A 13131-nucleotide genomic window follows, 5' to 3' on the forward strand; every position below is an offset into this window, starting at 1 on the left:
AAAAAAAAAAAAAAGAAAGAAAAAAAAACTGCCTGGCCTCACACAAAGAACTCAAGGCAGGAATGAGGCCTTGATTGATGGTTGAACCCCAGGCCTCATCACTCAGACCTGTGTGTCCCAAAGGCAGATCTTTAGCTTCATTCCTTCATCACTGAGACTTGGCAACCAGGAGCAACAGGGTATCAGGCAGAGGAGCAACCTGAATAAAGATACAGATAGGAAGACAAGCTGGGGGCCTCTATGTACTAGGTGGCATGTGGAGGGGCCTGCCACCCCCAGAAACTTAGGGTCTGACCTACCTCCCTGCCCCCATCTCACTGCCCCCAACTTGGGTTCCCATCTCTCTCTTCCAGGAGCCAGATCTGCAGCTGCAAAAGCTGTGCACCAGGGCACAGCTGGTGGAGTGTCTACCTCCCAACCTCCCCAGGGGGGAGGGGAGGGCCACACACAGGGCTGTCACCCTCTCCCCAGACTTACAATGTGGTCCTGGGCCTCCCTGAGCCTCTACCCGATGGTCTGGGGGGCAGGAGGTCTAGAAGAGCAAATGTGTAAAGCACAAAGCCTGCTCCTCCCCAGCGAGGCGAATGATCTAGAACTGGAAGGACAGGCACAAACTGCCTGAAATCTTCATGTCAGAGCTCCACAAGTCCTTAATGGGGATTTTGTTTTTGAAGGGCTCTTCAAAGGCCCAGAGGAGGGTGAGGCAGGGAGGCGCCTGGGATGCCAAGTCTCAGGAAGTGCCTCCTTTGCTTCACCACAGCTGCAGTCCTGCACAGTAAGACAAATGTCTCCAGAATGATGGTACATTCTCAGGGCAGTTGAGCACTTTGTCAGTCACACACTGGGCTTGCAGCAAATATTCAAAAAGCACCTCTGGTTCCTAGGGTAGTCTCTGGACTCTGGGAGAGAGAGGAGGTACAGACATGGGCCTCAGTGGGACCATCCTTCACCTCCCCCCAGGCATGTTAAGTCCAGGTAACCTTCCTTTTCCCTCTTCCTCCTCCTCTATGCCCTGCCCTGATTCTATCAGGGTCCAACAGGAAAGTTGAACCCCCCTTCCACCTCCTTCCCTGGCTTTACCTTCAAACCTCCCTCTGAGGGCAAACAGTGCTCATTTATTCCTTGAAGCCCATGGACATCATGAAAGGGGCTCACACCACGACCTTGCATGAGCCCAGCCCTGACCATCACAGAGCCCTTGAGACTAACAGGGCGGTGGGACCCTATGAGCTCAACTGTTCAAAGGCCTTGAATCGCAAACAAACTCTGCTCACCTACTTCCTTGGACAGGTAGCTCACCACCTTACCCTACACAGCCTGGTCCACAAAGCCCACTATTTGAAAACACCTACCATTTTCAAAATGTCTACTGTGTGACAGGCCTGTGTCAGGTGCTAGGGAAACAGCTGAATAGCTTGAAAACTTCCCTCATGGAGCTTGTGTCCCAATGAGTGAGATCAACAATTATAAATACAAAGATAAATGTGGTTGCAAGTAGCTATGAACACAGTGGAGAAATTAAGAGCAAGTGTGATGGGCCATGGCAGGGGGAGAGGAGCCAGGCAAAGATCTCAGAGGACATCTGAGTGGAGCTTGATTGAAATGAGGGAAGGATCCAGGAAAGAAGGAAGAGCCTTCTGGAAAGAAGGGATAACAGATGGATGCAAAGGCCCTGGGGCTTAGGGTGATAGAGGCACAGTGAGAAGCCAGGGGTACCAAGGAAGCATCCAAGGAGTTGGGATTCCATTCAGATTTGTCATTGTTGCCTGAGCCAAGGACATCAACACTGATTCTCTAGGGAATGGGCCTGCAAGGGATTTGCAAACTGTTCCATGCAACACAGACCACAAGGCTGCACAAACAGTGAATGGTACGCAGTGTACATTGGCACTACCACCACACAGCAGGAAGGTTGAGACAGTGACTCATGGATTCCTAAGCTCACCACCTTTGGTGCTTATGGAGGTCACAGAGCAAGGATGAGGCAAGCACCTCCAGGGAACTGAAGCGGCAGGTGAGTGCTGCTCCATGTGTCCCCAGCTGGTCAAGGATGCAATAGGTGCATAAGGTTGCCTTTTATGCCTCCCAGCTGCCCGGGGGCACAGGTATGTTTTGGCTTTTCCTGGAATGAGTTGGGCAAGGGGCCTTTTGAAGATGAGGAAATGGGTTCAGAGGGAAGCCGTGTGCCCAAGGCACCACAACTGCCAAGCTGGAGTCCCAGTTTGCAGACTCACACCCACACTCTTCACCCCTGGCCTCGTCTGGCTCTACCACTTTGCTGTCACCACTTGGCCCAGCTCAACCAATGAATGTGGAATGAAGACTGGATGAGATGCTTGAAGTCCAGATGGCCTAGCTCCAGCCCCGCCCCCCCAGAGGCCTGCAGACCACCACCCTCAGGCCCATTGTCACATGCCTCACCAGATCAGAGGCCAGGCCTTGTCTAAAACCAGACCAAACTCATTGCCATCAAGTCAACTCCTACTCACAGCGACCCCTCCTTGGGTTTCTGAGGCAGTATCACTATGAAAGTGGATTTCCCAGTCTTCCTTCCAAGGAGTGGCTGGGGGGTTTGAACCACCAGCCTTCTATAACAGTCAAATGCCTTAGGCACTACTTCACCAGAGCTCCCAGTCCTGTCTAGAAGCCCTTCAATGTAAAATCAAGGCCTGTACCAGCTCCAGTACCTAGCACAGGGGACCAAAGAGCTAAGGGTAGTGGGGAACACCAGTTTCTGCTACCATCACCCCTGCTGGCCTCTGGCTATCTGAAACTCCTGCTCCAGCTCTCACTGAGCCTCACTTTCCTTTCTGTGCAAGTAATGTACTTAATGTCACTGTGCATTTACCCAGGCTATCCCCTCTGCTAGGAACACTCTCCTACCTTCCTCTGTCCACCTAGCAAACTCCTATGTCACCTTCTCAGACTCTTCCCCCTCCATGCCTGTTCAACACACTAGCTTCTAACCACACTGACAACACTATCCTATCAAGTTCTTCTCCTGGGTGGTGCTCTACGAAGACCAGCGAAATATTCCTAATTATGCTGATCGCAGCTTGAAGTCTAGGGATTAAACATGTGGATCAGCACTAGTCAGCTATCCTGGCCCAGGTGTGGCCCAGGATACTTACCATTCTGGGCCTGGAGCAGTGGCGCTTTTTTGGGTAATCTTCTGCTTCCAGGCAAACATCCCTAGTCTAACTAGTAGTGCTGTGTACTTCTTTGTAATAAATTATGTTTCCCCTCCCAGACAGATGCCCTGTAGCCAGTTTTAAACCGGCAGTGGGTATGTTGGTTCAGAGGCCGCATACTGACTCAGAGCTGCCAGACTGCTCTCTGGGAAAGACAAACCCCTTCATACCCTCCTGCAATGTGTCCCATTCCCCCAGAACTTCACTAGCACTGGGTTTTATTACTTTTATTTACTTTCGGTTGTTTTGCTTAGCCTACCAACTCTAGGATTGGACCCTCGAAGGTTTTCTAATTTGCTGCCTTAAAGCATCTTGTGTGCAGCCAACCATTAAGGGCCAGAGAACTCAGGAACACCTGCTACATCATCCCCCCAGCTACCTTTCTCAGCAGGTTCCTCACCCTCTGGACCCTGGGAAGCAACTCCTTCTGGGCCTGGATTCCCTGCTGCTTCCCCACAGGCTTCCAGCTCTGCCCCCCAGGGCCTGGACCACAACAGGCCTGGCAGCAATGGGGCTGTGGGAAAGTGAAGTGTGGTGAGGCCTCCACTCCTCCTCTGTACAGTGGGCAAAGAGTAGACCAAGGCCTTTCAAAGGGTGCTTCCAGCTCTACAATCTCTGGTTTTTAATGGTGTCTATGGAGGGAGTACTTTCTCCTCAGAAGTGTGGGTAGGACTGGGATGGCTCCCACCTGGCCTTGCCCAGGCACACCATGTCCTACCTAGAGACCCAGAACCCCCAATGATGATGCTCAGAACTTTGAATCATAGCCCAGAAAATTCTAGAAACTTGCAAAACTGGCTTCTTGAATAATCACTGCCAACAGCTACAGAGCTAAACATATTAGGTAACAGGCACTGGCTCAGTGCTTCAAAAAATGAGATACTCAAGCATAACTCAAAATCCACAAACAGCAGAAGAGAAACCAGATGATTGAGACCTTCTAAAAATTAAATTTCTATGTGCTTTCAAAGACTTCTCCAAAAGAGTCAGAAGAGAACCTACAGATTGGAAAAAAATATTTGGTAATAACATATCTGACAAGGGACTTATCTCTAGAATTTGTAGAGAACTCCAACACCTCAATAACAAAAAGACAAACAATCCAATTAAAAAATGGGCAGAAGACATGAATAGACACTTCACCAATGAGGATATTCAAGTGGCCAACAAACATATGAGGAAATGCTCATGATCATTAGCTACTAGAGAGATGCAAATCAAAAGAACAGTGAGATACCATCTTGCTCCAGCACTAGTAGCAAAGTTCAATGAGACAGAAAATAACAAATGCTGGTGAAGTTGTAGAGAGATTGGGATTCTCATACACTGCTGGTGGGACTGTAAAATGGTACAACCATTGTGGAAAGCAGTATGGTAATTCCTTCAAAACTTGATCTAGAAATACCATTTGTCCCTGCCATTCCATTACTAGGCACATACCCTAAAAAAGTGAGAGCCATGACAAGAACAGACATATGCACACCCATGTTCATCACAGCACTATATACAACAGCCAAAAGATGGAAACAACCTAGGTGTCCATCAACTAAGGAATGGACAACCAAACTATGGTACATACACACAACAGAATACTATGCAATGCTAAAGAATAATGTAGAATCTGCAAAACACCACATAACGTAGATGAACTTGGAGGACATTATGCTGAGTGAAATAAGTCAATCACAAAAGGACAAATATTGTATTAGTCCATTATTGTAAAAGTCAAGGAAAGGTTTATCTATGGAAGGGAATTTTCTTTGTTGGTTACCAGCGGTGGGAGGGGAGGGGAGGGGAAGGAATGCTGTTAGATAGATAGAAATAAGTATTGATTTGGGTGAAGAGAAGGGCAATGTACCAAATATGAATGATCAATATGGTGGCATTGAGGAAGAGAAAGACATAGAGAGGTACATGGGAGGTAAAGACAACAAAGATGAACCCTTTTGCACATACAGTACTGCGTTGTCAGTGAAGGTAAACATGGGTATACAGGTAGATAGATGGGTGGACAGGCTAAACTAGTAGGTATGTCTATGAAGCAGGGAGCATACCCAAGAACATGTACAGGGTTGGCAGACAATGGTCCTATAAGTTTATGTGTACGATCTGAATTCCCAAGTGTATAGTAGAGCTGACAAGGGGCAAGGTTGCAGTCACTGATTGGTCACAGCCAGCTACCCAGAGGGACCGAGTAGTTGATCCTGTGGGTTCGGGACCATAGTCGCAGGGGACATCAAGCTCAATTGGCATAATATACTACACAAAACACTGCTCCATCTCCTACTTTGGTGAACAGCGACTGGGATCTTAAAAGCTAGCAAGTGCCATCTAGATGCAACGATGGGTCTCTCCTCGTTCAGAACAACAAAGAATGAAGAAAACCAAAAATTCATGGAAACAATCAGTCCTAGCAACTGGTACACCATCTGATCTGCAGCCTATACAACTATGACATCAGAAGTGGGAGGGGAGCTGTTGCATTGTGGTAAATTGTAGTCAATGTCGTGAGACAAAATGTATGTGAACTGCTATATGGAAAGTGAATTTGCTCTGTAATTTTTCACCCAAATCACAATAAAAAGAAAAAAAAAAGAGATACAATTATTAACTGGCATTTACTGAGGGCTAGCTATGTGTCCCTCACTACTTAAACAGCTGATTTAAATAAAATTGGCTCCATAACACCAAGATGGTGGTTCTATTTTTTTCCCATTTAAATTGCTAAGAACCTGAAGGTCAGAGAGGTTAAGCTACTTGCCCAAGGTCACGGAGCAGGGGCTGGATGTGAAGTCGTGGGCTCCTACCCACCCTTCCAGCTACAGAGATAATGGGGAAGTAGATGGCCCAATCTTCCTTCTGAGGAGTGGCTGATGAGTTTGAACCACCAGCCTTCTGGTCCTCAGTCAAATGCCTTAGGCACTATGCCACCAGAGCTCCCCTGTTGTTGTTGTTATGTGCCCTTGAGTTGGACCCAACTCATAGCAATCCCTCCTTGGGTTTCCAAGGCAGTATCACTATGGAAGTAGATTGCCCCATCTTCCTTCTGAAGAGTGGCTGCTGGGTTTGAACCGCCAGCCTTCTGGTTAGCAGTCAAATGTCTTAGGCACTATGCTACCAGAGCTCCCCTATTGTTGTTGTTGTTGTTATGTGCCGTGGAGTCAGACCCAACTCATAGCAACTCCTCCTTGGGTTTCTGAGGCAGTATCACTACAGAAGTAGATTGCCCCACTTCCTTCTGAGGAGTTACTGGTGGGTTTGAGGAGTTACTGGTGGGTTTGAACCACCAGCCCTCTGGTTAGCAGTCCAGTGCCTTAGGCACTACGCTACCAGAGCTCCCAGAGCTCCCCTGTTGTTGTTGTTGTTATGTGCCGTCGAGTAGGTCCTGACTCGACTCGTAGAGACCCCTCCTTAGATTTCTGAGGCCCTATCACTACGGAAGTAGATTACCTCATCTTCCTTCCAAGGAGTGGCTGGTGGGTTTGAACCGCCAACCTTCTGGTTACCAGTCAAGTGCCTTAGGCACTATGCTACCAGAGCTCCCCTACGAGAAGCAAATTCTGCAGGGGGATTGTTGGGAGGTCAACTGGGGCAAGGACGTGAGCTGGTTCCAAGTGAGGGTGGGTCTCTCCATGCCACAAATTTTCTGTCCTGACCCACCTCCCACCAAACCCAAAATCAGCCTGTAAGCCTCCCCTCCTCTCACCAGGACCCCACCTATGCATTTATCAGGCTCTCCCTGTCCTACTACAGCCAACTCTGTGGAACCTCATGGGATGTGGGTCTTGCACATTGTGTGCCTCTGGTCAGTTCTTGGGGTAAGAGGGCACAACCGACAGGGCTTGTAGCTGTCAGGGACAAGGTCAGAGATACTTCCTCTGGCCGGGCAGCCATTCCCATCTGGGCCACACCTGTCAGCAGGGCAAAGTCTCAGGCCTCTATCCAGCAGTGACCCCTGCCTAGAGCTGACCAGTCAGTGAGGGTGTTTTGTGTCTGGCTGGGTAACAGTTGGGCAAGAGGTAACTCCCAGCCAGGACTGCCAGCCTTCCTGGGACTCACTCCCAGCACCCTCCTCCTTGTCTCAGTCTCCTCAGTGACATTAGGGCTGGAATAGGTCCTCAGTGACATTAGGGCTGGAATAGGGGCTCAGAGTCTCTGAACTTCAGAGAGGCAGGGCACTTTTCCTAGGGGAATCACCATTCATGGCCACACAGGGAGATCATTCTGCTGTGCCAAGGCAAAAAAGGTTGGCAAGAAAAGCATGTCTGTAGACTGGACCCCAGGCCTGAGGGATGATGGACATGGGGTGAGGAAGAAGGAACTAAATGCCAGGGCAGACATGAGTGTACCCATGGACAGAAGAAATGCTACAGGAGGGGCAGGTTTGGCAAAATAATGCAAAGCTTAAAGCCACTCTGAAGATAAGAGCACTGCTCCCAAGAGCATCTTGGGAACACTGGGGAGCCACTGATGATTTGGGAGCTGGGGAGTTATGAACCCAGAGCACTACACTGGGCAGTGACAAATCTAGAACTGGTTTTCCCAGTGTCTGTTTCCCAGTGTCGCAGAGTGTCTGTGTTTGGTGCTGCCAGGGTAAGATCTGGGGGCACAGATGCCCTGGGGAGAGGGATGGGTAGCATGTGGCCCTCCTGTGCCCTCTCCATTGGGACTGGCCTGGGCCTTCAGAGGAAAGGCCTCCCTTGTGGTGGGGTTAGGCACCTTGGGAGGGACCTCCTGGGCTGGAAGAGAGGAAGGAGAGCAGAAGGAAGAAATAAGAGGGCTTCTTGGGGAAGCCATGCTTGGCCAGAGTGGCAGCCACTAGGGTGAGGGAGATCAAGACAGATCTGGAGGTGCTCCAGGCACTGTGCCATCCAAGATTTTAGGATCTCAGAGACCTGAGGGTCTCTGAGACCCTTCAGCCAGGCCCAGCCCCCAAGGTGATACAGACGCCCCCTTCCCGGCTGCCCTGAACTCTGTCTGCATTCACCTCTTCTGCACTTACAAGTTTGTGAAAGATCCAATAAATTTATCCTCAGGGAGATGATGACAGGCTATGGGCTTAACTACAACCCCAAATATGTGTGCAAGGCTGCCTATCCCCTTCCCTCTTAAGCAGTCACAGGGAGCCAAGTGCCCACCACAGGAGAAGGCCCAGAGGAGACAGAGCAGGGCTGGATTTGAACCCACGGCAGTTCCCTGACCAACAGAGGCAGGATGTGGATGGTGGCTCTATTCCAAAACCTAGTCACATGACAGAGGGTTTGGTCAAGGCCCTTGGCTGGCACCCCAAGGCCATTCACCAGTCTCATGACTCAAATGTTGCTCTAGGCAGGGAAGGGGAGGCAGCCAGCCATTTGGCCTCTGATCCCTCTGGGACCTACTCACAGGCCCCAGTATACCCTACGTGGAGCCACCTCCCTAGTTCCCTGCTCCATCTCTTAGTAACCTACCTCCTTGCCCAGTCTTAGAAAAACAGGGGCTAAAAGCTTGAATCCAGGCTCTGCATGGCCTGCCTGTATCACTGTGGGTAGGTCACTTCCCCTCTTACCTATCTGGGGTTGTCAGGAGGTTTAAAAAGACAGCAGCACAGGCCTGGCATACAGCAAATGCTACCTGCTCATGTTATGATCCTCCACTCCATCCACCAGCAGGAACTTCTAAAACATACCCTGCTCAGACACCAGCCCCCAATCACTCCCCACTGCCTCCTGATCTTCATCCTGGTGCCCCCACTCCTTTCAAGGGACTTGGAGCCCAGGGAACTGTGCTTCCCCCTCCAAGTTGTCTTCACTTTGGACTTCTCCAAAGGCAGGCCCAGCTCTACCCAGCAGCCCCCTCCCCAGTCTCATTCTGTAGTGCTAACCAAAGATTCAATAGGTCTTCACCTTGCTTCAAGGTATCTGATGTGGCACCACACAGGAGAGCAAACCAGCCTAGATGTCCATCCATGTACAGGGGCTGGTATGCACAATTAAGAACTGCTCTGGTGGCTGACAGGGAACAGAACAAGCCACGCTTGCTGACCTCATTCTAATTTCTCTCTTATTGGTACAGTTTTTAAATTGTGGTAAAATAGACATAAGATATACATTTTAGTAACATTAATTATATTCACAATGTTGTGTAACTATCTATTTCTAGAACTTTATCATCCCAAAGAGAAACTCTATACCCTCTCCCTATTCTAATTTATAAAAAATATACTTTAGTGGTTGCCTGGGGCTAGGAATGGTGATTCATCGTAAACAGACAAGAGGAGTCCCTGAAACTGGTGATGGTCACATGGGTCATAAATTTACTAAACATTAATGAGCTGTATACTTAAAATGAATACATTTTGTGATATGTAAATTATATTTTATGGTAATTTTATGGTATGTAAATTATACCTCAAAATGTTATTTTTTTAAAGCAGATGAATAGTGCACAGCTATGCCAAAAAATATATACACACACAATACATATATAGGTGGGTATACACACACACTAAGGAAATAATTCCTAAATAATTAACAGGGCTTATCTCTGGGTAGTGTGTTTAAGGATGATTTTATTTTCTTCTGCTAGTTAACTCTCACTCTCTAATTTTTCTATAATAAAAAACTTCATTGTGTAATTGACAAAATAACACACACAGTTTGAATAAAACAGAAAACTCTTCCTCTGCAGTGGGTCCCCTTATTACTCAGACTACAGTAAGGGCCTGAGTACTGCCCAGGCCTAGCATTTGGACCCCAGGGAAGACAACTGTTCTAGAAGTGAGGTGATAAGGCAAGCCTGTGCCAGACTTGTAGCCCAATGCACCATCTCTGATTCAGCTACCCCAACTCCCCTATGGGAGGACACTCCACCCTCATTCTTCCAGAAGGGGAAACTGAGGCCCAGAGCATGAGACGCCTGGGCAGAATGGCAGAGTAAGTGAGCAGTGTTCATATTCAGGTCGCCACTCCAAAGCTTCTGCTCAGCCATGCTCACTCCTGGACCATAGTTACAGGCCCAATGCTCAAGACTGGGATGGAGTCAGGCCCTAGAAACTCAAATGTTCTGGGGTTCACCACTCCAGAGCACAGTGAGGACAGCCCTTCCTGCCAAGGCTGAGACAGGCTGCCTACCCCTCAGCCAACCTTGGAAAAGTTCCTCCATTAGTTCCCTAATCTTAGGCCTTCTCCTCCCCAAGCCCAAAGAGAAAGGCAAGCTGGCAAAGCTAGGCTAATGGCCAGCTGGACTAATCTGGAAGGTTGCAAAAGGCAGGGCAGGAGTGGGCGGCTCAGATTGTGTTGCCCACCCTGAGGAGGCCAAATGCCCAAAAGATATGCCCAGTCTGGTCCCCCTGGGCTCAATTTCCCCACCAGTCAAGTGCAACTCAGCCCCTGATGCTTAAAGTCCCACACAGCAACCTCGTGGAACAATCTGCTGGGGCTATCCACACAGTGGAAGCAACAGCCTTGAACTGGTCTCTCTGCTGTCCTTGTTAGCCCCAAATCCAGAGTCATTCTTCTAATCCAAAACCCTTCCCAGAAAGACCTCCTCTGGCAGCTTTACTCTCTACCCACTTCAAGATGGGAGCTCTGGTGGCACAGTGCTTAAGGCAGCTGACTGCTAACCAGAAACCTGGCGGTTCAAACCCACCAACCACTCCTCGGAAGGAAGATTGGGCAATCTACTTCCGTAGTGATACCGCCTCGGAAACCCAAGGAAGGGTCGCTATGAGTCGGATCCGACTCATAGGCACTTCAAGATGCAACCAAGTACCTCCGGGCTTCCGCGCCAGCGCTCCCCAGAGCAGGGGGTACCAACCCAGCTCAAAGGACCCGAGGGGACAAGCGGGGCAGGCCGCGCGCCTGCGCAGGAGCTCCCGCGCCTCCGTGAACTCTCCGACCCGAGGGAATGACCAAGAGTAACCCCGTGCTGACGTCACTGCCGGAACTTGGGCGGGCCCGGCAACTCTGGGTCTTAGCTATCACAGCCGGGGCCCAGATGGCGGGGACCCGGGCGCCCCAGACGTTTGGGGGTCCGAGGCGCGGCCCGGCGTGAGGACTCCGCTGCCCCGCGACGCCAGGGAGGCTCCAGGCTGCTCCAGGGGCACAGCCCAGAGACACCGGGGACCCACGCTACCCAGCGACGAGCGGCTAGTCAGCCAGAATCCTGTCCCAGATCCCCGGCCTGCACGCCCCAACCCCAGGCCCACGCGCCCACGCACCTTCGATATCGGTTAGCAGCGCCGCGTCCAGCTCGCACGGCCCAGCCAGCGCTTGCTCCAAGGCCGCCTCGCTGAAGGGCGGCCCGTCCATGGCGCAGCGCCTCTTCCGGACGGCCCACGGGTCCTCGCGCTTGTGTCTCGCTCTGGCCTCCGTGGCAGCCCGGCGTCCACGGAAAATCCCTCAGACGCTGGGTTTCCCTGGCTGCGGCGGTCAGTCTGGCGGGCGCGGTGGGGCGGAGTCGGGAGCGGAGGCCACGCCTCTCCCGTCCGACAGCCCCGCCCCATCTGGGTGAAGTGTGGACCCCAGCCCTTGCCCTGTGAGCCAGCTCTGACCCCACTTTTACACTCCCTCACACCCCGGTCTGGGCTCCGCCTGTCACTTCATCCAGCTTCGTGTCACTGCAGCCCCTGGCCAACTGTTTGGGAGCTGGCGCAGGCCACCCCCCAACACCCCACCCACCCCCAAGCCTCAGTTTCTCTAGCACTAAGCAAGGGATCTGAATTGAAGCCTTAGGACTCAAGGTCTGTTTTAGTTTGGGCAATCCTACTTCCGTAGTGATACTGCCTCGGAAACCCAAGGAGGGGTCGCTATGAGTCGGGGCCGACTCGACGGCAAACAACAACAACAACAACAGTGCTCCTATAACAGAAATACCACACACGCCCACACAAATATATATATTGTTTTTGTTATGTGCCCTCGAGTTGGACCGACTCATAGAGACCCCTCCTTGTGTTTCCCAGGCAGTATCACTACGGAAGAAGATTGCCCCATCTTCCTTCTGAGGAGTGGCTGGTGGGTTTGAACTGCCAGCTTTCTGGTTAGCAGTCAAGTGCCTTAGGCATTACGCTACCAGAGCTCCCAAATACACACACACACACACACACATATATATGTGTGTGTATATATATATTTTTTTTTTCCCCCCCCTCACAGTTTAAATCCAAAAACCCAAACTCACTGCCATGTAGTTGATTCTGACTCATAGCAACCCCCATTGGGTTTCCAAGGCAGTAAATCTTTACGGATTTACCCCATCTTCCACGGAGCAGCTGGTGGATTAGAAGCACAAACCTTCTGGTTAGCAGTCAAGTACTTTAGACACTATGCCACCAGAACTCCTTCTCACAGTTTAGAAGGCTAGAAATCCAAATTTAGGGTGCTGACTTGAAGGGAAGGTTTTTTTCTCTCTGTGGGCTCTGGAGGAAGGTCCTTGTCTCGTTGAGCTTTTGCTCCTAAGCAGTCTTCATTTGGCTTGGTATCTCTCTCCCCCATCTCTCTGTGCTTGCTTATTTAATCTCTTATATCTCAAAAGATTGATTCAAGATATGCCCTACACTAATCTTGTCTCATTAGCATGACAAAGACAATCCTTGCACAAATAGGATTTAACCATAGGCATAGAGGTTAGGGTTTACAACATATTTTTGTGAGACACAATTCAGTCCAGAATAAGGAGGTCTCTGGATTTGGGCAATCAGGTCATGACAAACCTCACTTCCTAGAGTTGGCTTTTTAGGCTCTTAGAACCAGATGGACTTGAGTTGAATTATACCTCTGCCCAGACCTGCTGTGTGATCTTGGACTAATTATATCATTACTCTGTGCCTCGGTTTCCTCATCTAAAACAGGGGCCTTAAAATGTTCTCAATAGGCTAGCTGGGAGGTTGCCATTAAGATCAGCCTGTTCTCCCTGCAGAAGAGCCTCCATCACCCTAGGAGAAAGCTGGGCTCTCCAG

At 50.1% G+C, this 13131-nt stretch overlaps 1 protein-coding gene across 1 annotated transcript in view; it reads right to left on the bottom strand.

Moving 5' to 3' along the window:
• Positions 1-11482, bottom strand: part of SREBF1 (sterol regulatory element binding transcription factor 1) — a 23974-nt gene extending 12492 nt beyond the window's left edge. The window contains exon 1 of the mRNA XM_007941449.1: positions 11392-11482. Within this exon, the coding sequence (XP_007939640.1) occupies positions 11392-11482 (91 nt within the window). The remainder of the gene's footprint in view (positions 1-11391) is intronic.
• Between the last annotated feature and the right edge of the window lie 1649 nt (positions 11483-13131).

The sequence above is a fragment of the Orycteropus afer genome, unplaced genomic scaffold (genome assembly GCF_000298275.1).
Source record: "Orycteropus afer afer isolate SDZICR_OR568_19922 unplaced genomic scaffold, OryAfe1.0 scaffold00080, whole genome shotgun sequence".
Classification (NCBI taxonomy): domain Eukaryota; kingdom Metazoa; phylum Chordata; class Mammalia; order Tubulidentata; family Orycteropodidae; genus Orycteropus; species Orycteropus afer.